Source organism: Microcebus murinus, chromosome 23 (assembly GCF_040939455.1).
Source record: "Microcebus murinus isolate Inina chromosome 23, M.murinus_Inina_mat1.0, whole genome shotgun sequence".
NCBI classification, from domain to species: domain Eukaryota; kingdom Metazoa; phylum Chordata; class Mammalia; order Primates; family Cheirogaleidae; genus Microcebus; species Microcebus murinus.
In genome coordinates, this window is record NC_134126.1 from 25,080,716 (window position 1) to 25,107,932 (window position 27,217).

At 48.1% G+C, this 27,217-nt stretch overlaps 3 protein-coding genes across 6 annotated transcripts in view; 1 reads left to right on the forward strand and 2 right to left on the reverse strand.

Moving 5' to 3' along the window:
• The window catches only part of HSD11B1 (hydroxysteroid 11-beta dehydrogenase 1), a 44,758-nt gene extending 43,832 nt beyond the window's left edge, over window positions 1-926 (reverse strand). The window contains exon 1 of the mRNA XM_075997099.1: window positions 814-926. The gene's annotated coding sequence lies outside the window, so the exon portion shown is untranslated. The remainder of the gene's footprint in view (window positions 1-813) is intronic.
• Window positions 927-6,417: 5,491 nt separating this feature from the next.
• Window positions 6,418-7,520, reverse strand: G0S2 (G0/G1 switch 2). The gene is made up of 2 exons (XM_012781743.3): window positions 7,350-7,520; window positions 6,418-7,169 (listed from the first exon to the last, which is right to left on the reverse strand). The coding sequence occupies exon 2, from the start codon at window positions 7,135-7,137 to the stop codon at window positions 6,826-6,828; it is 312 nt and encodes a 103-aa protein (XP_012637197.1). The 5' UTR covers window positions 7,138-7,169; window positions 7,350-7,520; the 3' UTR covers window positions 6,418-6,825.
• A 4,265-nt stretch (window positions 7,521-11,785) lies between these two features.
• LAMB3 (laminin subunit beta 3) overlaps window positions 11,786-27,217 on the forward strand; it is a 49,166-nt gene continuing 33,734 nt past the window's right edge. The window contains exons 1-2 of one of the 4 annotated variants that reach the window (XM_075997100.1): window positions 11,786-11,887; window positions 23,003-23,075. Coding sequence is in view for 1 of the 4 variants with exons in the window: in XM_012781726.3 (XP_012637180.2) it covers window positions 22,727-22,751; window positions 23,003-23,075 (98 nt within the window). In the remaining 3 variants the exon portion in view is untranslated. The other 3 variants (XM_012781726.3, XM_012781724.3, XM_012781725.2) reach the window with 3 other exon arrangements.

The following is a 27,217-nucleotide window of genomic DNA, read 5'->3' on the forward strand; positions in this document are numbered from 1 at the left end:
GGCAAATGAGGGTTTGGGTAAATGGTCAGGGTGGGGGCTGGCACTTCCTTTCCCTGTCAGGGATTCTCTAAGTCCCTGACCTGAAAGAAGGGTGCTGGAATTTTCTCTGAACAGGACCCTTTGAGGCGCAGAGGGAGGTCAGTGTCCTGTGCAGCCAGGCTGGCCTGGGATTAAGGGATAGGTGAATAGCACATGATGAATTTTGATTGGCAAATTCAGGCCTCCCTTGGTCCATTAAATAAGACTTCTTGAAATCACATGAGCCTTCCTCAAAACTCTAGATCTCCATATTAATAATATTAAAGTTCTAGCTCTCCATATTAATAATATTAAACTAGCTGATGATTGGGTGCAACATGCAGATATCAGCACTTTTAGCAATTTCTAAGAAACAGCGTAGCGTTTGTGCTCTGTCATCGGTTTAAAGCTGATTTTTAAAAAATGCTTACAATCTTTATGTGATTCCAAAAGAACATGCAGACATTTTTTTACACTATCGTTGCAACTTTTTTGTTCCAACTTAACTTTTGTCTCAAAACGATCAGAACGGTCTCAGTGCCAGTAACAGACGCCTGGTTCCATCTGGGTCTTATCGAATCTTCCCTCCTACACATTTGAAAGCTCATCGGGCATTTCTTCTAATTTTTTTTTGACCAGCATTTGACAATGAAATTACTCTTCAGCCCAGCCCTCCAGTTCATTTCAATAGATTCATTATTTCAATAACTTTTTTTTTGTGAGGACCTACTATGTACTAGGCTCAGACACAAATGCCAATACCATTATCTATAATGTGATTTTAAAAAGTCTTACCTTGAGATCTCAGACAAGTTTGACTTCTTTTTATTGATCTTCTTTTCCCTTTTTGCTTCTCTTCTTTCTGTCTCTCTCTCTCCTCCTCTGCCTTCCTTTCTGTTTCATCTCTCTCTTCCTTTGTGGTTTCCCACTCTTTGGGGAGGGGCAGGATTTCCTGCTCAGAAGTTGGTTGGCTTCTGGGAGGAGTCAGAAGACCCGATTCGGGACTGAACCCAGCTGGTCTGCCACCTGATACAAGAAGGTGAAACCCAGGCCAAGGGAGAGGGCCCTCATGCTAGGACTGAGCTGGCAGCCAGGAGGCACCTGCGGAGGGAGCCCGGGAGGGAAGCCAGAGTGGGCCAGTCCTGGGCATCAGGCCTCAGGGCTCCCCAAAGGACAGCGGCGCCCCCGAGGCAGCCCGAGATGGGAATGCTTGGAAGTGGTCCTGGTTGCCCTGGAGACTTAGCCGTTGCTGTTGTTAGCTCTTAACTTGCGAGAGGCGTACCAGGCAGAGCCCCCATCCCACCCTGAGCAGGTGCCCACTCTCAGATCTCTGGCTTTGTCTCAAAGGAAGTTACTGAAACAAGAACCGGGTTTTGGTAGGTTTTACTTCCCTACCGGGAGAGACTCTATCCATCCAACGCATTCCACCATCATTCACATCAATTAACGACATAGGGTCGCATCCCAGTTCAGAGGTTTGTGTTCTCTAGACTAAGGAATGGACTACAGTGTATATATTTAAAAATTCTCTTTCTTCATCTATTTATTTATTCACGTATTCAGCAAATATTTCATGAGCACCTGTGCAGCCAGGCTGGCCTACTAACAGTTATAGAACAGATTCTGGAAAAGACTCTGGGACAGGCACTGGGCTAGAGGCTGACAATAGAGTGGTGGGCCAATTGGACATAGCCATGCCTTGATGGAGGGTGTAACCCACACAGCTGCACACTGGCCCCTCTGAGATCTGGGACCAGGAATTTAGAGGAAGGACTGGAATTGTTGGGTGCTGATGGCTCCTTTCAAGAGGCACCACTGGGCAGATTTCGGATACTCATCCTCTGTTTCTTAGCCAATATGGGGCACTGGCTCTTTCAGTGATACCTTTGCTTGCAAATCTGCAAGCATCCCTGTCCATATGCTCCCAGTTCTTAGAAGAGGATGGAAGACTTTTTGGTCTTGTTTTTACTTCGGGGCCAGTTGTTTTACTCAGAGAACCACAAGTTCTATTGATTTCTTGCTTATTTACTTTCTAAAGCTCTCCGAAAATGTCTAACCACATATTGGATATTTTCTATGCCGCCAGTTTTCATATTTCATATTTATCTTTTTCCTCATTAAATCCCCTAATTCCTACTTGAGCCCATTAAAAGAAAAAAAAAAGACAGAGTTTCTCTTACTTCAGCTGTTGAATCTACCCTAGAATACTCATTGAAAGTTTTCTGAAGACTATTTTCATTTTTACTTACTGTATAATTTTTAATCTTTGTCCAATGTACCTTTAAAAGAATGGTGTCTGAAATTGCTTTTTGTACTGTATTTTCTATTTCTTTTTGCCCTCTTAAGGCATTTGTTTTTTGTTTTACACAGCTGAGTTGTTTAATGTTTTTCTATCTTATGCTGCTGCTTTTAAATATTTTTTTCTCTAGTGGAAGGACTAACAATTAACTGAGCCAATTGGTACAGACCTGTAGTCTACAATAATAAATACCTAATAAAATCCTGAATTGTGTAACTAATTTCTACCTGGCCATCTGAGGTTTAGGAATTTTTTTTTTAAAATCTTAATTATTATGGGTGCATAATAGTTGTATATCTTTATAAGGTACATGTGATGTTTTGATATAGTCATACACTGTGAATTAATTAAATCAGGGTAATTGGGGTATCTATCACCTCAGGCATTTAACATTTCTTTGTGTTATGAACATTCCAATTCTATTCTTTTAGTTATTTTAAAGTGTACCCTAACTTATTGTTGATTGTAGTCACTTTGTTGTGTTATCTAGGAAAATCTTTAGTGATAATTTTTTTTTTTTTTTTTTTTGAGACAGAGTCTCGCTTGTTGCCCAGGCTAGAGTGAGTGCCGTGGCGTCAGCCTAGCTCACAGCAACCTCAAACTCCTGGGCTCAAGCAATCCTTCTGCCTCAGCCTCCCGAGTAGCTGGGACTACAGGCATACACCACCATGCTCGGCTAATTATATATATATATATATATTAGTTGGCCAATTAATTTCTTTCTATTTATAGTAGAGACGGGGTCTTGCTCTTGCTCAGGCTGGTTTCGAACTCCTGACCTCGAGCAATCCGCCTGCCTCAGCCTCCCAGAGTGCTAGGATTACAGGCGTGAGCCACCACTCCCGGCTGATAATTTTTAATATTGCTCCAGGCTAGGGTTCAACTTCAGCTGCTTTAGGGCTGCCTTCTGGTTTATCAACTTTGCAACATGATTGCTCTTTTCCAGAGAAAACTCTGAAAAAAGAAGTGGCTCATACAGAAAGTCAGGTAAAGCTGAGTGGAAAGAGAGAGAAATGAAAGGAGGGAGCTTTAGAAGGTAGCAAAGTCTTTTGAGAGAGACCATTCTCAAGTTAGAATTTTGCTTTGAAGCCTTAGCATACCAATGAAAAGCTAACTAATGACTCTTTGGGGGTTTTGTCTCCTGATTTTTTCTGGAGTTTCTCTTAAATGGGTTAATTTATTGATTTTGACATGTCAGAAATTCTACATGGTACCACCCATTGCTGTGCTAACTCAAGATTTTTGCCCTTTGCCAAAGTAAGCACAAGATTTAGGGTTACGGTGCAACTTTTTGTGGGAAGCAGGAGTTCGTTCAGAGGAGGCTGAGGTTTTGACAGAGAAGAAACCAAGAAAGATGGGAGAAGCCACGGAGTAAGAGCATGCCTAAGCAAAGGTTAGGAAAGGACCATACAACGGATGATCTGACAATCCTTGACCCCAGAATACAGACGAAAGGTGACCTTTCACACATCAACAAGACAGAGTGCTCTCATGAACATTTTGTAGGGGACCCAAAGCAGAGTTTGATTAATTGCCTTTTCCCAAATTGGTTGCCAGTCTACTGGACCTCCAACTGCGATCCCTGAGGACTAGTTTAGATTGGGTTGGTGACTTATTGAGTCTGTATCTCCATCCATTCCCTGTGGAACACTCCCTTATTCCTATATAATAATCCAGAAAAAGCCAAAAACACATAAAAACAAGAGTTTAGGCAAACAAAAGCAAAATGAGTAGGAGGGGAATAAGTAGTTTAGTGGTAAGAATATTTATCAAATGGTATGCCTCCAAAACAAAAGGCCTAATGAAGTTATACAAAGACCTGTGTCCAACTGTCCAATGGTATACTTCCCAAACAAAATGCCCGATGACTTTATACAAAGGTCTAGGTATAATTGTTTAATAGAACATGAACCTGTAGACTAAAATTTCTGATTACTTTATACAAAGAGCTAGGTTGAATGATCTTGTACAAAGACTTGCTTGGTTCCATACAAATCACAGAAATAATGAGAACTCGATGGAAACTAGCTCAGGTTACTGTTGAGAAGTACTCACCAGGCAGCAGATCTGATGGGCATATGGAAGTTGGCACAAAGAGTACAGTAAGTATACCTGTTAGTTCAAGGTTCCTTGGACTACTGCCAAGCAAAGGTCTTTTAAAAAATCATTTTTAAATGATTAGAATTTTCAAAGAATGATGAAATCACCACTTAATGTGTGAACTAAATCAAAAAAGGTAAACGTATTGCAAATTATAGTAAGGGTGAGCTTTGCTGCTCCATCTCTTTCAACAGAGTGGTCTGCTGGTCGTATATAGGGTTTTTTGGAAGCGTGAAGTTCAGGGATTGGTGTACTTCACTTTTTTACAACTCACACAAGTACTTGTTCCCTTCCTTCTATATTCCTAATACTATAATATCACAATTTTAGTTAAATCAATAGTCAGTATTCATAGGCAAATACCCAAAATATAGGCATTACTTTCTAAACCAAAAACTGGTGCACCTAATTTGATATATAGTTTGACAATGGGCAGAATGCCTGTATTTGAAATCATACCTCTCTTGGAGAATTTGAGGTGTGTGGTTTTTCAGAAGATGTGGGGCTAGTTGGTGGGAAGAGCAATGTGAACAAAGGTGCAAAGCACCAAAAGGAAATAGGAGGGTACCAGGGTTCATGCTGGGAGCCTGAAAAATCAGGCAGGAGTGCCGAGATAGAAGCAGATCCGATCGCTCTTTCCTTGGGCAATGATAAGGATAGATTTAGGGGAGAGATGGCATTTGATCAGGGCCAGGAATGCTGGCTAGGATTCGAGTTGGCAGAAATGAAATGAACGTGTATGTATGTGTGTGTAGGTGGGTAGTCAGGGGCGGAGTCTGATCAGAGGCAATGGCATGAGCCATTGGTATGGTTGGCAAAAAAAATGCATAGCTGTTGATGACAAAAGTAAAATGTCTGTACCTGGTTATGGTAGGTAACATTAAAAAAGCACGAAGAGTGGCATCGGGCCCACGCCCTTGGCCCCTGCCTACCTCTTTAAGATCCCTGGTTTTAGGCCGGGAGCCATGGCTCACGCCTGTAATCCTAGCTCTCTGGGAGGCCGAGGCGGGCGGATTGCTCAAAGTCAGGAGTTCAAAACCAGCCTGAGCAAGAGCGAGATCCCGTCTCTACTAGAAATAGAAAGAAATTAATTGGCCAACTGATATATATATATATATAAAAAATTAGCCGGGCATGGTGGCGCATGCCTGTAGTCCCAGCTACTCGAGAGGCTGAGGCAGAAGGATTGCTCGAGCCCAGGAGTTTGAGGTTGTTGTGAGCTAGGCTGACGCCACGGCACTCACTCTAGCCTGGACAACAAAGCGAGACTCTGTCTCAAAAAAAAAAAAAAAAAAAAAGATCCCTGGTTTAAAATTCCCTTTGCTGAGCCCTATAGAGACACTGATTTAGTTATTACTATGGAGAAAGTTCTGTGCCTGGAGGGGGAGGACTCAGGTCTGTGCCGACCAGTCTTTTCTCTTTCTAGCCTGGAGCTTCTTACTGTGGTCTGGGTTCATGGGGAGGAAGGCTGGGTAGAGCCAGTTTCATCATCTGATTAGGTCTTCTTAGGAGATTGCCTCTTTTCCTGCCAGGTAGCTAGTTTTTCCTTCTTTCTTTTTCTCCCCCTCTGCTCTCTTCTCCACCCTTACCCCACCCCATCTAAAATACAGTTAGGAGAAAGAGGTATCAACCATGGGAACCTCGGGTGCACAGGTGTGAGGGGCAAATATCTTTTCTGCCTTTGAATTATTCTATCTCCCACTCACTTACCCTAGATCAGAAGTTGATTTATTTTCTGATCTTAAAATGCTAAGGCTCACGGAACTTACGGAAGTTTCTCTCTTCTCACCCCTAACGTGACGCAAAAATGAGTCCTCAACAGACTTATAAGCACGTGGAAACCATTCTCAGAGTTCCCAGGTGAGAGGCAAGTGTTGTCGGACTTTCAGAAAGCCGCTCCCTCCACAGTGCTCAGGGAGACCCCCGTCACAAGTACGCCCACCCTCCCTGCTGCCCATCCCGTCGTCGTCACCCCACCCCTCAGGAAATGGATAACGAGATAGAGTATAAAATTTATTTCAAAATGCAAAACGGTGGTCATTATAATAATAATAATAATAATAACAGTAATAATAATATAAAAAGCATCCCTCCTTCCTCCCTAGTGCAAAATGGTACATGCATTTTGGATAACTCAAAGATACACAGTTTTGGACACGTTATCACGATGCAGTGCTGCACAGCAGCAAAACTCAACCCCAGACTCCTTTCGGTGGATCCCTGCGGCAGGTCAGTCCTCGACGTCAGTTGCTTCTCCGAAGTGGGTGGGAGCGGCCAGCGGGCCTGGCTCCTGCTCCCTCTGCCCCAGCAGAGTCAGGCCTGTGCGCGCGCTCAATCTCTCTGTCTTCGCAGTCTCTCAGTCTCCTTCTCTCTGTCCCTCCTCCGCCTCAGTGGCCCTCCGGGGGCTCCTAGGAGGCGTGCTGCCGGTGGGAGAGGGCCCGGCCGCAGAGCACGGCCTCCTGCTGCTTGCCTTTCTCGCGCGCCGCTCGCGTGCGCAGCGCCTGCCGCTCCCGGGCGGCCCGCAGCTCGGCGGCCGCCGCCTCCTCGTCCCGCAGGCGGCCGGCGGCGGAGAAGGGGCTGCACACGGTCTCCACCAGGCCGAGCAGCACGCCGAAGAGCGCCAGCACGCTGCCCAGCACGTACAGCTTCACCAGCTTCCCCTTGGGCTTCTGGGCCATCATCTCCTTGGCCAGAGGAATCAGCTCCTGGACCGTCTCCATCCCGGCTCTGCGCTCTTGGGGGCGGGAGGGACCTGCAGGAGGAGCGCGGCAGCGCAGGGGACCGTGAGCCACCGAAGGAGCGCCGCGGCCCCCCAGGCGCCCCTCCCTCGGCTTTCCCGGGGAGGGCCCGTAGGCAGGCGCCCCCCCCCCCCCCCGGGACGCAGCGCCAGCCCCGGCCCGGCCCGGCCCCCCGCGCCCCAGGCGGGGCTCACCTCAGCGGCGCGGCGCGAGCAGGAGGCAGCGCGAGCTGGGGGCGGCGGCGGTCGGCGCGTCCGTCGGTCCGGCAGGCCCCGGCGTTCTCCTCCTCCTCGGCAGCTGCAGCTCTTCCAGAGGGAGACTCCGCAGCTGGCGTCTTATCGCCGTCCCCCGGCTCGCTTCTTTATATCTTTTCTCCGAGACCCGCCTCCTCGGCTTCCTGGCCCGAGCCAGCGCCGCTCGAGCCAGAGCGGGGAGGAGGGGGAGGAAGAGGGGGAGGGGGCGGGGGAGGGGGAGGACAGGGTGGTGGAACCTGGCTGGGACCTGGCGGGAGGTGGCCACGAGCTGCACACGCCCCGACTGTGTGAGCTGGGGCACCTGGGAACGGGCCACTGCGGCGGGGGTGCGCACGACCGCAGGCTTGCTCCTGCAGGTCCCACTCCGGTCGTGCACCGGGGCCCGGGGGGAGGGGACATGCGCCCAGAGAGGTGTCTGCGGACATTTCTAACAAGTCCACCCTTTCTTATGGTGTCGGTGGTGGGTGCACAGCTGGAAAAGAACCTCTAATGAGGGAATCTGGGGGCTCTACCTGAAGGAGAAATCTGTCATTTTTATTTAGAAGGGGTTGTCACCTTCCCGTGGGTGGCAATCCTTAGGAGAAAGCAAGGGGGAGGGATCTGGGTGGCACAATAGAATGGGTCTCCCGGTGTTGGATAAAGCAGTATGCGCCTAGGCCGCTTCTTTCCTGCCCGTCGTTGTTTTTATTTAGAGGTGCATGCATCGTTAGAGTCACTTGATAGAAAACTGTTCACGGAGGGTGCCCTTTTATGCACGGGAAGGGGTGTATTTGTGTGTGTGTGTGAGACGGAGACAGGGAGAGATTAGTCTCTGTGCCTGCAAGGTGTTTCTATACACACCTCTGTGCGTCCGGGGACAGCCATTAAGCCCAAATGGTCCCCACTCCCACTTGAGAAGTGGATTTGGGGGCTGGGGGAGGCAGGCATAGAAGGGGGCTGTTGTAAAAGTTTGTTTGTTCATCTGCAAGTGGAAAGACTTCATGCTCTCCTCAATAATTCTTTGCCACTTCCCCGGGACTGGGGTTACACCCCGATTGTGCTAGCTCACTTTTATCACAGAAGCAATTTAGAGGCAGAAGGGCGTGGAAGAGATAGCTTAGGTAAGAAGCCAAAAAGTGGAGGTACTCTTGGAAGCAGGAGGGTATAGGATTAATTTTGACTAGGATTAAACATAATCCCCTTGGAGGTGGGGCAGTGGTTCTAATTTAGCTTGGGTTATCGATGTGCCAGAGTCAGCAAAGTAGGGGAAAAGGAGAGGCTAACAGGCCAAAGGGCTTCAAGCAGAGAAAGGGAGAGGGCAGGGGAGGAAGGGGAAATCATATTGGCCAGAAAAATTGCAAAGGCCAGTGATGCAATCTTGCAATAGCCTCCACAGTCAGTCAGACTGAGCCCCGAGGGGAGGGACAGGGCAAAGGGCTCAAATATTTCAGTTTTTCGAAATGTTAACAGTAACCCTTCTTTGGGGTCTGAGGCAATTTCCCAGACGGATCCATTAAAAACTGCAGTAATAACGACGACTACCCTTTGCCTCCGCTATTATGTAGTATTAACAGTAGGTCAGGTAAGGGTTTGCATGTGGAGAATGGTCGAGGCTACCTGAGTAGCCAATCTAAAACTCTGCAAGTTAGTCTGCACAGGAGCAGTCAAGGTGACCAGCAGCCAGGTAGGGATTATTCCTGCAGGACTGTGTCTCCTGCTTATTGTTCTGTTAACCTTGTCAAGCAGGAAAGTTCTGTAACGAGGGTCCAAGCCAAGTTTAATGTTAGTCTTGGCAGTTTTCTTTGAATCTTCCTTATGATTTCGGAGCACAGTCTCTAATAACTGGCAGAAATGACCTGTGAGCTTTCCCAATATCTGTGAGTGTCCCAAACCTTGTGGCTTCTGGGAGAGCATATGATGTGCGTCCTGATAGGAGGGCTTTCACTTGGTTTCCATTCCCAAGGTGAGTCAGCTCAGCTTGGGACCCAAAACTCCGAAAGAAATTGGCTCGTCGCAAGCATTTCCGGTGTTTCTGTAACTCAAAGACGCAAGCCACACATCTTCCTCGGTCACCAGGCTGTCATTTACCTGGGGTTCCCCTTTCCTGTGATGTGTTAGGACGTCAGGTGTGTTCCCCTCTCTCCTTCTTTGATAATCTGACTTTGATCACTCGGCTTCACCAGCTTGTTGGCAAGGGCTGGGTGCCATGGACGGAAGTCACCAGTGGATTTGATACTCCTGGTTTAGGTGGTACCTGTGACTGAGTGGCAGATCATGGGACTAGAAGACTAAGGAATCCAGTGGCAACTCATGCCTAGGAATTTCTGAGCACAGCTCTGTCTGGGTGGGCTAAACCAACCCAGCTCCTAGGGTAGAAGGGGGTTAGGCAAGGCTTGGAAACTAAACACATACTTTAATGGGACTGACGTCACTTTTAGAGAAGTAAGGCATTGTGCTGCATCATGCAGGTGCGACACAGGTCAGACCAAGCCATATGGTTGACTAACCACCATATTTTGCTTAGGGTTGTGGGGTTTGCTGAGATGGAGTAATTTCAGGGCTAAACCTGAAGACAGTTCTGGGCAAACTGAAGCAGTTACTCTGCCCTTAGGTCTATCCTAACATCTAATTCTTGCCATTTCTAGGAAGGCGGGAGGAGCCAGTTTAAAATTTGTTTATTTCGCTTTGCAAATCTCTTTCTCCAAGACATTACAACACCCAGAGCCATCTGCAGAGGGAAAAATCACAAAAGGGCAATGTGTGGTCCAAGGGGTACCTGCCTTGAGGATGGAAGAAACAGGAGACAGAGGCCTTCTGGAGGGCTGGTTGTATATGAGCTTCAGTGATTATATTTTGTTACCAGCTGCCTGCTGTGTATGCACAGTCCCTGCCCACCCCTGAGATCCCAGGAGGCTGGAGGGAGGAGCTCATCATAGGAGATACGATAACCCTATTTATGTATCTTACAGCCCACTTGAAAGAAATTTTTAGTCCTTGAGCTACTTTCATTTCGTGTAAACTAGTTTTGGAGAGAAGGCTTCTTATCACTCAAATATCAATGGATGGTTTTTAAATTCCCATGTGCAACTTTTGATTTCTCTGATCTTGTAGAGCTCTAGAGTCTAGACACTTCTTTATGGATACCTTGCTGTTATCATAGCTTGACACACTGGAAACAAGACTCCCCAGCTTCTGCATGCTCTTACAAATGAGGATCCTTTCTCAATATCCTTATTTCTGTCGGTGATATCCCCATTTTATTTGTTCTCTGGGCTTGAAATGTGGGGGTTTGTTAAAGAGGCCTTCCCAGACCACTCCATCCCCCCCACCCCACACCCAGTACCCTACCTTCGATTTTTCTTCATGGTGCTTGTCACCTGACTTTATATTGATGTCATTATTTGTTTGGTTTTGTATCGTCTTCCACACACATGCAGGATAAGCTTCACGAGGGCTAGGTCTTTGTTTTGCTATTCACTGTGTTCCCCAGTGCATAAGTGTAATGCTGGGCACATAGTAGATTCTTTTTTTTTTTTTGGAGACAGAGTCTCACTTTGTTGCCCAGGCTAGAGTGAGTGCCGTGGCGTCAGCCTAGCTCACAGCAACCTCAATCTCCTGGGCTCAAGCAATCCTCCTGCCTCAGCCTCCCGAGTAGCTGGGACTACAGGCATGTGCCACCATGCCTGGTTAATTTCTTCTATATATATTTTTAGTTGGTCAATTAATTTCTTTCTATTTTTAGTAGAGACGGCGTCTTGCTCAGGCTGGTTTCGAACTCCCGACCTTGAGCAATCCACCCGCCTCGGCCTCCCAGAGTGCCAGGATTACAGGCGTGAGCCACCGCCCGGCCTCACATAGTATATTCTTAATGGGTGACTATGGGATTAGGGAGTAGCTTCCTCAGTGGCCCTGTGGGGCCTGGCAGGGGGAGGGACTATGTTCGTTGTGTTTGCCTGCAGCCTGGCCTTTAGTGGATGCTCAAAGAAGTACCCAGGATTTTGGGTTAATAGCTTTTGGCCTTTAGTCCTCTTATCTCTAATCCTTCTTATTCTAATCCTCACCACCAAATTAATCTTCCTAAAATTCTATTTTTCATTGTTAATTGCCTGTTTCAAGCCTGATATGACTTCTTGTGGCCTACATGATGAACTACTAGATTCTACACGTTGAATTTGCTTGATCTAAGAATTTTGGAATGTGGGATCTCCATGGCCCGATCTTCCCTACTCATCTAACTTTATCTCCTCTTCTTCTCCCACAGGTACCCTTTGCTCCACAAAGGGCTTCCTTTATAAGCCAAGGAACAATCCGTCCTCATCGCGGCAAACTCACTTTTGCTCATACTGTTCTTCCTACCTGAAATGCTGTCCTTCCTTTCGTCTTTCCTTGAGGCCAAATCCAAGTTCATGTGCTCCAAGAAGCCACCACTGCCTGTGACAGCACACCCGGATCTCTCCTTTCTGTGAATTTCAGCTGCCTTCGGGGCTCGTGCTGCGCAGGTTGGCACTAGATTGTCTACTGTTTTATACAGTTCTCTCATTGTTTCCTGGGGTTTTGCCTCGGCTCTATAGGAGACCAAAGCTTTGTGTCTTTCATGGTGCTAACGTATAATGAAGGCCCAGTCAATTATTAGTTACATTGACCAAAAAGTCAGTGCTGGGATAGAGATTGCAAAATGACCTGTTAAGGCTCTTTGGGGAGGTTATTTTAGGCACAGTGACCTGCCCTTGGCTCAGAGCATTAGGGTGGAAATTGCCCAAGCCCTGCCAGCTTGGCTTAGTTCTCTCCCCCTCTGGCCTCCTTACCTTTCACTTCCACTCCCAACTTAGTGTCTGGCATTGCGGCCATTGGCTCACTCTGGGGCACTCTCCAGCCTGCCCCTGGGACTAATGAACACTGAAGGACAGACTTTTCATAGACATTTTGCTTTTGTCCCTCGTGGTTACTGGTCAAGCAGAGCCACCAGCTGCTGGCGAGTGCAGGCTGTGCTGGGAGCCTCACACAGCCAAGGTGGCGTGGCTCGGGTCACCCGCACTTTGCTGTCTACGTACCACTTCCAGATAGCAACACTATACAAATTTGAATCAGCATAAGAAATCTCCCCGAAGCTCAAATGCTAGTTGGACTTAAGAGTATAGGGCTCTAGAACTGAGCAGACTTGGGTTCGTTCAAGTTCTGACTCCTCCGCTTGCTAGGGTTTGACTTTGGACAAGTGACTTATCTTCTCTAGCCTTTATTTCCTCATCTGTAAAGTGAGAGTGATGATAGCCCCTATTAAACGGGGTGTGGTGAGGATAATAGCCTTTATTAAATGGGGTTGAATGAGATAGAGCACTGCAAAGGTCTCTGGTATCTGGCACAGACGAAGTAGTAGATAAATTCTAGCTGTTATGAATCAGTTGTCTTTGCCTCCTATTCCACGTCAACAATTCCCATGATCCTCTATTCTAGCCCATGACATTGTATTCGCTAGGTGACATTTAGGCAGCTTCCCACGAGGTCCAGAAATATTTGTTGAAACTAGTCATGCATCTGACAGCTGCATTGCTCACAGTTATAGAAAAGCAGACTACAGACTGCTCTTGCCTTCAGGAAGCTCATAGTCAAGTAGAGTGCACAGACCTGTCAACAAGTTATTACAGTATTCTAGGATGAGCACCAGAGTAGACATATATGCCAGGTAGACACGTACAATAGAAGGAGAAATGCGTTGATTCGATTTGGGGAGGAAGTGGTTGAGGAACTGGCGAGAGTGAATGATTCCTGGACGGCTTAGTATGTCCAGGGCTGAGCAGTATTCACTAAGGGGCTCTGGGAGGGAGTGGTGTTCAGGTGCAGAGGAGGCCTTAAATAAGAGAGGACTGCATTTAAGAATGGAGGATGCCTGAGGAAGCATTGCATGGTCCAAGAGGAGTTAGGCAAGACTGGTGTTTGAGCATGAAGGATGGATTTTGGGAAATGAGGAGAAAGTAGTAGGCAAGAGCCAGAGGATAAAAGATTATGTAATGGTCCCACACTCATGTCATGCCTAGGAACTGTTGACCACTCCCTTCCTCTAGGAACACATTCTCCTTTCCTTCCATGACACCATATTCTAGTTTTCCTTCTACCCTACTCTGGACACACCTCAGTATCTTTTTCTCACTTTTCCTTTTTATCTAAACTATAAATGCCAGCATTTCTCAGGACTCAGTCCTGGAGCCTCTTTCCTTATTCTGTATTCTCTCTTTGGGTGATTCGATTCACTCCGCCTTGATCTTGGATTTCCCAGCCTCTAGAACTGTGTGAAATACATTTCTATTGTCTATATAAGAAGTTACTCAGTCTAAGGTATTTTGTTATAGCAGCCCAAACAGACTAAGGCAGTTGGTTTAAGTGAATCAGGATTTAGCTCTGAGCTGAGGATAAGGGCACTGCCCTGAGACCTTGAAAACACTGGGGATTTTTATAAAACACAAGGAGGAAGGTGAGTGTATTAATATTCTTGACTGCCGTAACAAAACTTTAAACTGGGTGGCTTAAACAAAAAGAAATCTATGTTCTCACAATTCTGGAGGCTGGAAGTTCAAGATCAAGGTGCTGGCCGATTTGGAGGGAGGAAAGAGGGAGAGGCAGCAGGAGTGAGCTCTCTGGTGTCTCTTGTTATAAGGACACTAATCCTATTGGATTGGGGCCCCACCCATATGACCTCATTTAACCTTAATGACTTCCCCTAGAGACTCCATCTCCAAACACAGCCCTCCTGGGGCTTAGTGCTTCAACCTATGAATCTGGGGTGGTGGAGGGACATGAACATTCAGTCCATAACATTGGGTATGACCCACTTCCATTGGCTTTACTGCTCCATTAAAATCGAATGGCACTTTATTGATATTTTTTAGCAGTCAACAGATATAATCCTTTCTTTCTCATAGAAACACTATTTTCTCTTTATTTCAGGGACACCCCACTCTCCTGGTTTTCATCTTACTGCATTACTTTCTTCCTCCTAGGTCTCCTTTGTCACCCCCTTCTCCTCTACCAATCAGTGGTTCTCAATCTTGGACGCACATTAGAATCACCTGGGGAGATTTTACAATTCGTGAAGACCAGGTTGGACGCCAGCCCAGTTAAATCAGGAGTCTCTCCACGTAGGTCCCAGGCATCAGTGACTTTTAAAGCTCTTCAGGTGATCGCCCCATGCAGCGGAGGTTGAGAGTCCCTGCCCTTCGTGATGGAGCAATCCAGGGCCCTACACAATCCTTTGCTTCCGTCTACGTTGTTTCCCCGGGTCAGTGGTTCTCATCCCTGGCTCCACTTTAGAATCGTCCTGGGAACTGTTGAAAACTACCAATGCCTGGGAGCTCCCCAAGATGAATCAACTCTGAATTCCTGGGGTGATTTCAGTGTGTAGCTAGAATTGTGAGTCACTTTCTAGATGGTTTCCTACAGCTCCGTGGTTTGGGAGGCTCTCAGCACTCCCTAGAGAGCGATCTTCAGTGATGGGAATGTTCTCTGTCTGCATGTCTGCACCACCCACTGTGGTAGCTGCTAGTTACACGTGGCTACTGAGCACTTGAAATGTGGCTAAAGTGGTGGGTGAACTGAATTCTTTTTTTTTTTTTTTTTTTTTTTTTGAGACAGAGTTTTACTCTGTTGCCCAAGCTAGAGTGCCATGGCATCAGCTTAGCTCACAGCAACCTCAAACTCGTGGGCTCAAGCAATCCTTCTGCCTCAGCCTCCCGAGTAGCTGGGACTACAGGCATGCGCCACCATGCCCGGCTAATTTTTTTTTTTTTGTATATATATTTTTAGTTGGCCAATTAATTTGTTTCTATTTTTAGTAGAGACAGGGTCTCGCTCTTGCTCAGGCTGGTTTCGAACTCCTGATCCACCCGCCTTGGCCTCCCAGAGTGCTTGGATTACAGGCGTGAGCCACCGCGCCTGGCCCTGATTTTTTAATTTCATTTAATTTTAATCAATCTAAGTTTAAATTAAGCACGTGTGTGTGGCTGGTGGCTACTGTACTGGACAGTATCTCTACATGCTAATGATTTTGAAATTTGTTTGTCTCTCCTGGGCTCTGGGCTTACATATTAAGCTGTCTGATTGGTATCTCTTCCTGGATAATAGGGTGTCTTTAACTCAATACCTGCCAAATGAAATTCTTGATTTTTTTCCTTTAAAACTCCACATCTTTCCATCTACTCTCCATGTTCACTGTCTCTGGCCTAGGCCAAGGTGCCATCATTGCTCCCATAGGACAGTCAAAGCTAAAAGTCATTGCCCCCTTACTGCGTGCTTTCTGGGACCTTTGTGTGCATTAACTTATGAAGCCTACAGACAACTCTGTAAAGTGGATAAACTATTATCCCCATTTTTCAGATGGGGAAAACTGAGGACGAGAAAGCTTAAATGAGGTGCCTGGGATCACACAGCTGGTCAGTGACAGAGAGAGGATTCAAAACCAGGTCGCTTGGTTCCAGGGTCCATGCTCTTCACCATCAGTGCTCCGTCTCTCTGGCTGGTTCCATGATCCTGTGTTTTCTTTACCCTGGTTACATGTTAGAATCACTCGAGGAACTTTAAAAAAATACCAACTCCGTAGCCCCATCCCAGACCAGTTAAATCTCCTGGGGTAGGGCCTAGGCAGCAGAAATTTTTTTTTTAATTCCAAAAAATTCTCATACATAACTAGGGCTGGGAACCATTCCTTCTATGGGACCTGGCCCCTCCTGCCCTAGTTTCACCCCCCACCTTGCTCAGGCTGTTTTCACCCCTTCTTCTTGCCCTTAGAAGAGGTCAGGCTCTTCCTCTGCCTCTTCCTTTCTAGTATCTTGTGGAGATTATGACTTTAGGGGTCCTAATCCCCCCAAATAGTAGGGTTCCTTCACCCTGTCTATGTAGATCATATGTTCCTGCTTTGCTCTGGGGGCCAAAAGAGGCTGGAGAGGTTGGAGGGGGGGCAGCATGGAGACAGGGTTCCAAGAAAGCTAGAAGTGTTCAAGGGCAGCAGCAACCAGAATGGATTTGACTGTTAGCATCTGAGCCTAGAATTCTCAGAATTACTGTTATTGAGATATTAGAGGAAAGAGTGACTCCTAGATGGCTTTAGAAGTTGAGGTTACTCTGGTTGCAAAATTAATAAATTATTTGGTAATTATGTGTTTAATGTCTGTGCTCCATGAGACAGCGCCTGTGTCTGACTTGTTTACTGCTGTGGTGCTGGGTGCCTGGCATCCTGTGGGTGCCCGATAAATATTTGTTGAGTGGATGAATGGTTCTGGCTATTTCTGTGTTTCTGGGTCATAAGTCAGAAGGGTCTGCTGAAATGCGATGAGGAAAACTGGAAGAAAAGTCCAGGCCCTGCGAGCGAGTGAGTGAGTGCCAGACAGAGAGCTGGGGCTGGAGGGGTGTCAGTACAAAGACTGATCTGCTGGGAGGGTTCAGAGTCACAATCCAGAGCCCCCAAACCACCGGAGGGACAAGGAGCACTGTCAAAGACCCAGATGAAAGACCAGAAAGGCAGCAGATTGGACACACGGAGGGGAGGTCGATGAGAGAAGCTGCCCCTCTATGCTCATGTCGTCCCCTGCGATGCTCTTGAACCCCGGGCAGTGGACTTGGGGAAATACACATTCCTGGACCCCATTTGGTTTGTGGGGAGGGGTTCTTAGTGTACCGGGCTTGGTGCTCACTGGCCAAGCATTGCATGGGCCGGAAACTGCCAGTGGGCCACGTTACCATTGGCAGCACAGGGGCAGGCAGTGACTGATATAGACCTTTTGCTGCACAAGTTTCCTGACTCTTTGGGAATGACAAAGAGTCCTAAGAACATTAGGGATTCTTCCTTCCTAAGACCCTCTGTGCATCTGTGCCTTCCTCTCCCCTAAACCCACGTTTGCCTCTTTTATCACCTCTCAAGTTTCTAACAGCTGGGGCTTAAGGCCTTGAGTGCCCATATCTATGGGCCTGGCCCTAGAACTATTTCAGTTCCAAATACCTTCCTGGCATTCCCATCCCTAAATACCAGCCATGGTGGATAAAATAAGAAGTTGGCATATAACTCAAGGCTGCATAGGCTTTGAATTCTGCTGATGAGTGGATCAGTTCATCATGAATTTTCCCAGGTTCTTATTTTTAGGAGAAAGAAATTGGTATTTCTTTTTCTGGGTGATTTTCTAAGTTGTCCCGAGAAAGAGGAGTAGTATTCATGGCATCATATTCTTTAAAAATTTTTTTAATATTTGGTTTTCCCTTGCTCTGAGAATTCATGCTATTAAATCACTATCTGCTTATTGAGTACCTGCTATGTGCAAACACTGGGCTATGCATTCGGTGGTTATCCTTGACTTCAGGGAGTTTACAATCCATGCTTGGGGAAAAAAAAATCACAAAATAATTAAAACTTGAACAAACATAAGTGTGCAAATTTGAGGTATTTAGAAAAGGGATTTGCAAATCAGAAGAGAACTTACTTATTGTTGACTGGGTGGTATAGGTAAGGTGTGCTTGCCAAAGTTAGGGTAGAATTTACAGAGAATACCAGAGAAGCCACCACTGACCAGGAATCTAATCTGAGTCTTGGACTTAGGACTTTGCCGAGTACATATGAGGTGGATAGGGCAGTGTAGACAGGCAGAGTTGGACAAATCAAACCTAAGTGCGGTCGAGGAAGCCAGTCGCTGAATCAAGGCACTTGAGTGGAGGGGTTTATGTGGATCAGGGCCTAAAATGCAACTTCTTCATCTGGACCCTGAGCGCCTGGCTGAAGACTTTAGACTTTAACCTGAACATGATGGAGAATGTGCAGGATAAAGTCCATACCAAATCCAACTCATAGTAAACAAAGCACAAGCCAGAACTTTTAATGAAAAGATGAAATGTAGCAGGCAAAAGTGCAAAGTTATGTGTGTGTGTGTCTGTGTGTGTGTATACTCACACACACCTTAAGAATGGCACAAATTCAACAGGGGGAAACCTGTTTTAATGATATTTAACAAGCTAACTATGGGTCAGCGATGTAACTTGGCTGGGAAAAACTTTCTGCACCTAAGGCTGCAGCAGTAGAATTATCCCAAGAACGAAAGCCACTTGCCATGCAATTTTTTCCCCCTAAGTCCATGAAGAGAACAGCTCTGCTAAGTTCCACGAAGGGGACTGGAATTCCCATGTGCTATTTACAACCAGGTCTTTCTTGGACTCGGGGCAAACTTTACTTTCTCAGATCATTGTGCATCTTCATGAAGAGTTTGCTGAGCCACTTGAGGTGACACTTTCAAAAGCTGCGTAGGAGAAAAGTATTGATGCACAGCCAGAGTGATCAGTCGTTCCAATTTGCCTGGGAGTGAAGGGTTTTCAGGACGTAGAACTTTCAGAGCCAAAATGATAGGAGTCCTGTGCAATCCAGAATGGTTGATCACCCTGCAGTAGACCAGAATCTTCTCCTTGAAGCCCTGCTGCCACCCCCAGTGGTGTTTCTCTTAGAGACTGAAGTGGCATGTTTGTCTCATAGATACATACCATCTGCCTGTAATTTGCAGAAGTCTCGTCTATGCTTTTAAGGGTTTCCAGGGGGGCCATTCCTGTCATCTTGTAGGTTTTGCAAATCTAGAACATTCACCACAGCTGCTTTTCCTACCAGTTTCCTTGAGGTTTTGTTTTCTACAAATTATCCCCATATGACATTTTCTTTTTTTATGAAAAATAGATTCCTTCAATCTTGGGAGGTTAAACGTTGTAGTGAAAAGACCATGGACTTTGGAAGCTTAAAGATCTGCCGTTGCATTCTGGTTTTTACCACATGCTGGTTCTGGTACACAATGCTATGTGTGCACCTTGTTTTCCTCTGAAGATTCCTGGGGAGCCCTGTGAGTAGTTCTGGCCAGCGGGTTGTAAGCTGAAGCATGGAATGAGTGGGGAGAGTTCCTCCATGCTGTCTCTAACCTTGTTGTCAAGACCTTTACGGCCACGTGTCCTGCTAAGTGCAGCTACAATATGGCAGAAGTCCCAGAGTGACTGTGTGGAACAGGGGCCCCCTCCCCTGACCTTTGCCTTGCAGTTTCTTTGTGGGAGCAACATATTAACTTTTGTTAGGTTAAGCTGCTGAGATTTTATGGCTAATTTATTGCTACAGCATAGCATATCCTAAAACACTAGCTCTGTGGCCTTGTACAGGCTCCTTAATAATGCTATAAAAAAAGAGGATAATAAATAATATCTCCTTCAAAGGGCCATCTTAAAGGACTGCAGTGATGCTTAAATGAGATACTATATACATATATCTTGCTTAGCCTGGTGCCTGGTATTTAGCAAGAGCTAGGAAAATATTTTGTTCCCTTCTGTTCTCTCAGGAAAATGCACAGCGATTTCTTTCTGGAGTAGTACTTAAACAAGGCAGTAAATATAACCTACAATACCCAAGAAGCACTCATGCAGTCTCCGGATGATGGAGGGACAGGCCCATCTCTGCACTGTTGGTTCAGTTCTTAGTCCTTTACCTGAAGTGGCCTTTGACAAAGGGACTGTTTGCTCAGAGGATGACCCCATGATGTCAAGGCACCCAGGCCCCAGGGAACCTGTGCTCACTTCAAAGCATCATATTTTAGGAAGATTATTAACAGATGGACCACCTTCTAGAGGAAGACAGCCATGGAAGGAAAAATCTGGAAGTCACGGGACTGGGTGAACAACCTACTACAAGTGAGGTTGCCAGAATTAGCAAATAAAAAGAGAGAAAGCCCAGTAAAATTTAAATTTCTGATAAACAATAAATAATATTTTAGTATAAGTATGCCCCATGCAACATGTAGAGGCTACTTATACCAAAAATGTGTTCCTTGATTATCTGAGATCCTAAGTTTACTGAGATTCTTGTATTTTATCTGGCATTTCTAGCTACAGGGAGCTTATGGTCTCTTGTTGGGGATCTTGCACACACATGACACAAAGATGTCACATCACAGTCATGAACATATATGTGTATTTATACTTGAACGATGTGAGCTGCTGGGTATAAAATTTCTGAGTTAGCAATGGGAGAAACCAGGATCAGGGGCATTATCATGGGAGAAATGCGCAGGAGAGGCAAACTTGGATGAGGGTGTTCATTTTGGTTATCCTCACTTCTTTCTTCCAAAATATAGATAAATCGAGAACTGACTCTATTTCTTTCTCTTTTGCTTTTCCCCGGCACATGAAGCAGGAAGATAAGGTACTGGTAGTTACTCAGCCCTCCCTCCTTTCCTGCCTCCTTTCCTTCCTCTTTCACCGTGTATCACTGCGCACATTTACTGAGGAACTGTGCTACGTGCTCTTCTGACGTAACAGCTCCTGCCCCAAGAACCAATACTTAAGAAGGGGAAACCATATCTTGGTAAATCTGTGGTGATCTGGAAAACTTACAGAGCAAACTCTCAGGCAGTCAGTGGGTTTAGCGGAAGGGCTTTCAGGTGAAGGAAGGAGGGATCAGAGAAAAGAAGGACTGATCACAGACCGCTTATAGTGGACAAAACTCACTCTTCTCACCCTGAGTCCATCTACTTTACTGTAACTGATTATTCTAGTAAAAGACGCTCATTATGGAAGATGAGAGAGAGCACAGAAAGAAATAGAAAGAAATGGGAAATGCTAACATTTTGGCTATTTTCTCCTTGTTTTCTGAGTACTGTTTTTTTTTTTTTTTTCCTGGAGAGTTAAGTAGATTTAACAGTACCTCCTAAACATTCCCCAAAGTTATAAACATCTTTTTATCAATAGTTTGGATCAGAAAGGGGGTCAGTTTTGAATTCTGTTTTAAGGGGAAAGAATTAGATTGGGCAAGAACTTAGCACCTTTGTGTGACGGGAGAGTGACCAGACTTTGATCTGTGAGAGCACAGGGCCAGTGACAAGTGCCTTTTCTCTACTGCCCCATACTTGCCAGCCGGTGTCCTAAGTTCAGTTGCAAATCTGCTGTTCATACCAGCTTTCTTTATCAGGTGTTGGACTCTGAGTTTACTAACTCTTTTTTTTTTATATATATATTTTTGAGACAGAGTCTCACTCTGTTTCCTGGGCTATAGTGCCGTGGTGTCAGCCTAGCTCACAGCAACCTCCAACTCCTGGGCTCAAGCAATCCTCCTGCCTCAGCCTCTCGAGTAGCTGGGACTACAGGCATGTGCCACCATGCCTGGCTAATTTTTTTTGTATATATATTTTTTAGTTGGCCAATTAATTTCTTTCTATTTTTAGTAGAGATGGGGTCTCACTCTTGCTCGGGCTGGTTTCAAACTCCTGACCTTGAGTGATCCACCCGCCTCGGCCTCCCAGAGTGCTAGGATTACAGGTGTGAGCCACCGTGCTCAGCCTAAGTTTACTAACTCTTGAAGGACATAAAGCAATAAGGTTGTCAGCTCACACTTGCTCCCCTGCCCTCTGTGTTTGTAAACACTACCCAGCACCCCTGTCTGGGAAGGCCGGAAGCGCCCTTCTTTATTGCCTGGGAGCTTAGCTCTGGTGGGCCCCCTGAGTGCCTTCCCTTCCATGCCAGTCTGCTCATGGCTGGGGCGGGGACAGAGTTTACCTCCCCTAAGGAGAAGGGTGGAATGCACAGAGCACAGATTCTCAGTCTGGGGCCTGGGCCTTCCCTGGGGGAGGAGGAGTGGAGGGGAGTGGCTCATGCCAGCTTCCTGCCCAGTGAGTGAGTTAAGAACCAACTGGACGGGAGACCTCTGTGCTTTTAGTTAACACCTGCGAAGACCGCTGATCACAGCCTCCAACACCTGCGTGTGACGCTCACACGGGACGGACACCCTTTGTAGAGCATGCACCTAGCCGGGCACTTTGCATAGAATTGTGCATGAATTATTTAACTCAGTCTTGCCAGGACCCGTGAGGTAGATCTGTCATCATTCTCACTGCAGTGAGGGGGCTTTGGGTGGCTAACTCTGTTGTTCAAAGTCACATAGCTGGCGAGTGCAGACCCAGACGTGAGTCTTCATCTCTCTCCCTCTGAAGTCTACCTACACATTTAGCTACTGTCCTAAACCGCCCCAGCCTGAGAGCAGAGCACCCTGGCGCTGGAGGGGGCTTGGGTGTCTCCCAGCCGTGGCTGCACGTTAGAACCGCCCAGGGAGCTTTAAACGCATGGGAACGTCCCTGCCCATCTACAGACAGCCCAGTGACGCCCTGAGAGAGGCCCGGCCTTGGGATATGACATTGTAAGGTCTCCAAGTGACTCTGAGGGGCGGCCTGGGCGAGAACCAGTAGAGTCTCACACGTTTATTTACAAATGACGAAACTGAAGCAGAGAGAGAAGCTTACCTGAGTTGACACTTCTACTGAGTCGCAGAGCTAGAGCTGGGTCAAGTTCATACGCAGATGCCCGTGTGTGTCGCAAACACCGGTAGGTTGCGCTGATTCCAGACAGGGAGCCAGACGCCCCCCCCCCCGTCCCCCTCAAACCACAGGGTGCTTATTCCTCTATACTCAGCCCCATTTGAACGTTAGGGCATTTAGTTTGTCCCCCTAGCAGTCCTTTCGGGGGGCAGAATTTTAGAGTCCTGTGGGGGGGCCGCCCCCTGATAGCTCGGGGAGCAGCCCTCACCTCCCAATGCCCCACCGCCCTCTCAGCCATTTCTTTGCCATCTTTTCCAGACGTTCGCTCACGCCCCACCCCGACCTGCCATGACCCGCCGCGTGCCTGCCTACCCGTCGCCCCTCCGGACAGGTGTGTGTCTCTCTCTTCTCAGGAGGGCTGGGCCACCGCGCCACCGCCGGCTCCCTGTGGCAAATCTTGGCCAGAGGTCACAGAGGCGGGAGTTAGGTCCCGAGAACCTAGTTCCCGGAGGTCAGTGGTTGGACAATCGAGTAGAGGGAGAGTGGTTGGGGGTGCAGCGGGGGTCGGGGTGGTGATGGGCCAGCCCCTGGGCCGGAGGGATGTCAGGGAGCCTGGGAGGGTGGCAGGAGGTGGCAGGAATGACGGGACAATTCCGCCTCTTCTCTGGAAGCCAGCCAGCCTGGGACCAGAGCATACGGAAGGCTTCACTGGACTGTAGCCCTCAGGAGGGTGGGCCACTTGGGAGGGCACCTCGGGAGGCAGAGCAGAAGGACCTGCGGCCCCCGAGGTGGCCCAGGAGCCTGACTTCAGGGCAGGGCACCCCCTTCCTTGGGTGTGTGGGAAGTTGTGTCATCCTCTTATCATCCCGCCTTCACTTGTCTCCACCGTAGTGAGTGAGTTACACGCAAAGGACTTAGTGCCTGACACACTGTGAGTGCTCAATAAACGTTAGCTGTAGTCATTTTAGGCTGACTGCCCAATTTCTCCCAGCCCTCCTGCCCACGCTACAGTGCACAGTTTTCCACTGGGTGAACATTCAGGCCGGGCAGGTGAGGGTGGGGACAGGCGGGAGGGTATGGAGCAGAGTGGCCCCGTGGCAGGCAGCTCCTGTCCTGCTGACAGCCTGCCCCTTCCTGAGGCTGGGCTCCTGTCTGTGCCTGAGCATCGCGCCAGGCCCACCTTCTGCCTCTGGTCCCTGGGGAGGCACACAGAGGAGTGACCAATTGTCTGGCCAGGCTGAGCAGGTGCGCTAGAGTGCAGCTTTAGTCACATGGCAAATCCCCAGGGCCGTTCCTGGAGTCCGCCCTGTCCCACCGACGAGGACTCAGCCATGACTCACTGTCTTCAGGTGTTGCCTAGGCTTTAGTCACCTGGCGCCCCTTCCCCGGACACTTGATTTGCAGCCTGGGCCCGGCTCTCTGACCCTCCCTTAACCTCTTCTCTCCTTTTCTTCCTCCTTTCCTCCTCCCCTGGCTCCCCTCCTTGATCTCCCATTGATTGGTCTTGGCTGGTCTCCCTAGCAACTTGGACAGTGGGAGCCTGACAGATGGATGATGGAGACAGTCGCTTCTAATGCCACCCCCGCACCCTGCCAGAGACACTGGCAGGGATGGCTGGTGAGCAGGCAAAGAAGGACCCTGCCTATGTCAGTATGGTGACATTTCTGTGATCTGGGGGCAGGCGCCTCGGAAAGAACCTCCGCCCTGTAGCTGGTCGATGCGTGAATTTCCACCGTTCGTGATCCATTCCGGGGACCAAACGCCTGGGTTGTCCCCTCTGAGAACTCATGAAAGGCACGGGGGACGCACTGAACTATGTCAGTTATTTACACTTCTTCAGTGTGAATCTATTCATTCCACAAATGCTGGGTGCCTACTATGTATTGTGCACTTGGAAAACAGTAGAATAAAATAGATAAAAATCTCTGCCTTCTTGGACGTGATATTCTAGTGGAGGGAAGCAGAAAATAAACAGATAAATGGGTAAATTATATAGTTGGTTGGAAAGGGGTAAGTGTTGCCTCCCCCCCAGTAAATTAATAAATAAATATAACTCAACCAAACGTAGGGTAGGTGGGGTTCGGAGCGCTGTGGGGGGAAGGATGGGGCAGGGAAATTGGCTGTAGTTTTAAATAGGGTGGTCAGAGTCGGCCTTATTGATAAGTTAGGGTCTGCAAAAGACTTGAAAGAAAGGCAAGAGAGTTAGCTCCGCTGATGTCCAGGGGAAAGAGCGTCCTGGGCAGCAGACGCCCTAAGACAGGAGCAATCTGCAGGCGCAGAAGGGAGGCCAGGCAGGGAGGCTAATCATGGTGGCGGAAGTAGGGAGGTCATAAGAGGTGTTTCTGACCACCTGTGGCCTCCTAGATGCTCTCTAAGGGCTTTGGCTTGGGTCTGAGTGGGATGAGGGTCATTTGCAGGGTTCTGAGCCGGGGTTGGGGGTGGGAGGGGCACAGGACTTGTGTTGGGACTTGGATGTACACAAGTGAGGAGGCTGTTGCAGAAGTCCCGGGAAGAGAGGCCAGGAGGCTGGAAGTGGATTCTGGTTGCTTTTGGAAAGGGGAGCTAACAGGATTTGCAGATGGATTGATGCTGGTGCAGGAGGATGACTTTACTAGCCTCTTTCCTAGGCACAAGTTCCAAGGAGCCAAGGCTCCCGGGCATATGAGTTATCTGTCCTAGGAGAATGGGAAGCAGGGAGAGAGGAAAGGGGTGGTGCAGAGGGGAGGCTCAGGGGCTCAAGCCATATCCCTACCTCCCATTTAGCCTTAGCCAGACCCCAGTCCAGCCTCAGGCTCTATTTGAGCCTACTCTGAAGGAATTGGGTTCTGAAGGTCCAAAGCCTGTGCCTGGGGCCCTGGAGTTCTAGGGGAACCAGATCTTCACTGGGAAGCGATCAGTGCCCCTGAAGAGTAAGCTCAGCTGGGCCACTGTTGGGGGTCGCATAAACAGCTTCCTGGACTTTGCCTGAGCGCATGGCCCCCCCACCCAGCACAGCAATTGGCATTTCCCTCTTGCAAGCCAAACCACTTCGGGACCTGCCCCAGCCTGTGGAGTCTGAGACATCAAATGCTTATTTACCTGGGCTCCTAGCCTCAGAGGAAGGGAGGAGGAAGGGGATTTAAAGGGCCCCAGCCACTCATGGCGAGGCCCACCGCACACCTGCCCCGCCTTGTCTCCTCTGAGGATCCGGGGTTGCAACACCTGCTCTCTTGGGCTGAGTTAATTATTAATGAGTCCTTTGTCACAGCCTCTGGCGATGGGCAGAGGATAAGAGTTTCCTGGAAGCTTTGAGTGCAGAGAGCTGGGGAAGTGGAGAGACCACCAGGTGGGAGAACTCAAAACACAGCCATGTCACAAGTGACCCTTCTCTGCAGGGGACAAAGTCGGGGGTCTCCTCTGTGTTGAAGGGGTGCTGCTTGTACTGACCCTGACTGGCTGAGCTAAGCGTATAGATTTCACTGGAATGCTTACAGGGGGAAAGACCCTAACAGGTATGCATCTAAACAGCTTATTGCCCATTTGCTAATTACACTGTGTCCCCTTCCCACCCGAACTTGTGTTAAATTAGAACCTGGGGATTAGAAAGGCCCAGATTGATCCACAAAAATTCTACATCTTTCCCTTAAGGGTTTTCAAACCAATTGCTTGGCATAATTTTCCAATGGAAGAGAACTTTCTGTTTAGGATACCCCGACGGGCTGGAATAGGTAGTTAAGAGTCTCCTGCAAATTGCAGCTTGGAGGCAATAGCCTTCCAAAACGATGCCAGGGCAGGCTTTCCCGGGCCAAAACACGGACTGGGTGACCTTCCAGATCTTCCTACAAGTTCTTTGGCCCTAACTTGGGGCGAATGGTGGTCCGTGAGACCAGCCCCTGTTACTTCCATTTACAATGGCTCTAAGCCCAGGAGCCCTAAGCAGGGGGCCCGCCCAGGAGCCCACAAAGGAAGCTGTGTTCTCGGGCCTGGCAGGGGGCCAGGGGAAGTCTGCTCTGGCTTCGTTAGTCCAGCTCTGCTTCGTCCTGTCCTTCCTGTGGTCAGGTCTGTTTTCTGGCCCTCCAGGCGGGCATTCCTGCCCAGGCAGGGAGGGGCTAGGAGTGGGTGGCGGCAGTGACTCACAGGTAGTTACCTGTCCTAGGGCTCTCTGCCAACCCTGCAGAGGGAGCTGGAGGGGAGGCGTTTCAAGTCACCGTTCATTCCTCTTACACTTTCCTTGGATGAGTTGAGTTTTGATCCCTTCCTGATGAACCTTGCCTTTTAAGGATCTTCCAAATTCCCCAAGAAGCTGGGCTTTTCCACTGTTTTTTTTTTTTTTTTATCTCCTGGGGAGGGGACTGGTGCTTTCCAGGGTCCTGGATATTTGGGTCTTCTCGCTTTCCAGCCCAGTGACATGGCTGGGGCTTTAACACTGTCTGTACAAGCCCTGATCTTTGTGTCCTCCGCCTGGCCTTCCATCCAGGGTGGTCCGGGACAGGAGAGGACGCTGACCCCCACTGGCCTTGGGGAAGTGCCAAGTACACTGCCTGGCACAAAGGT

What these genes read in the sequence shown, in the direction of transcription:
- G0S2 (XM_012781743.3), bottom strand. Translation starts at nt 7,137, where the DNA reads ATGGAGACGGTCCAGGAGCTGATTCCTCTGGCCAAGGAGATGATGGCC.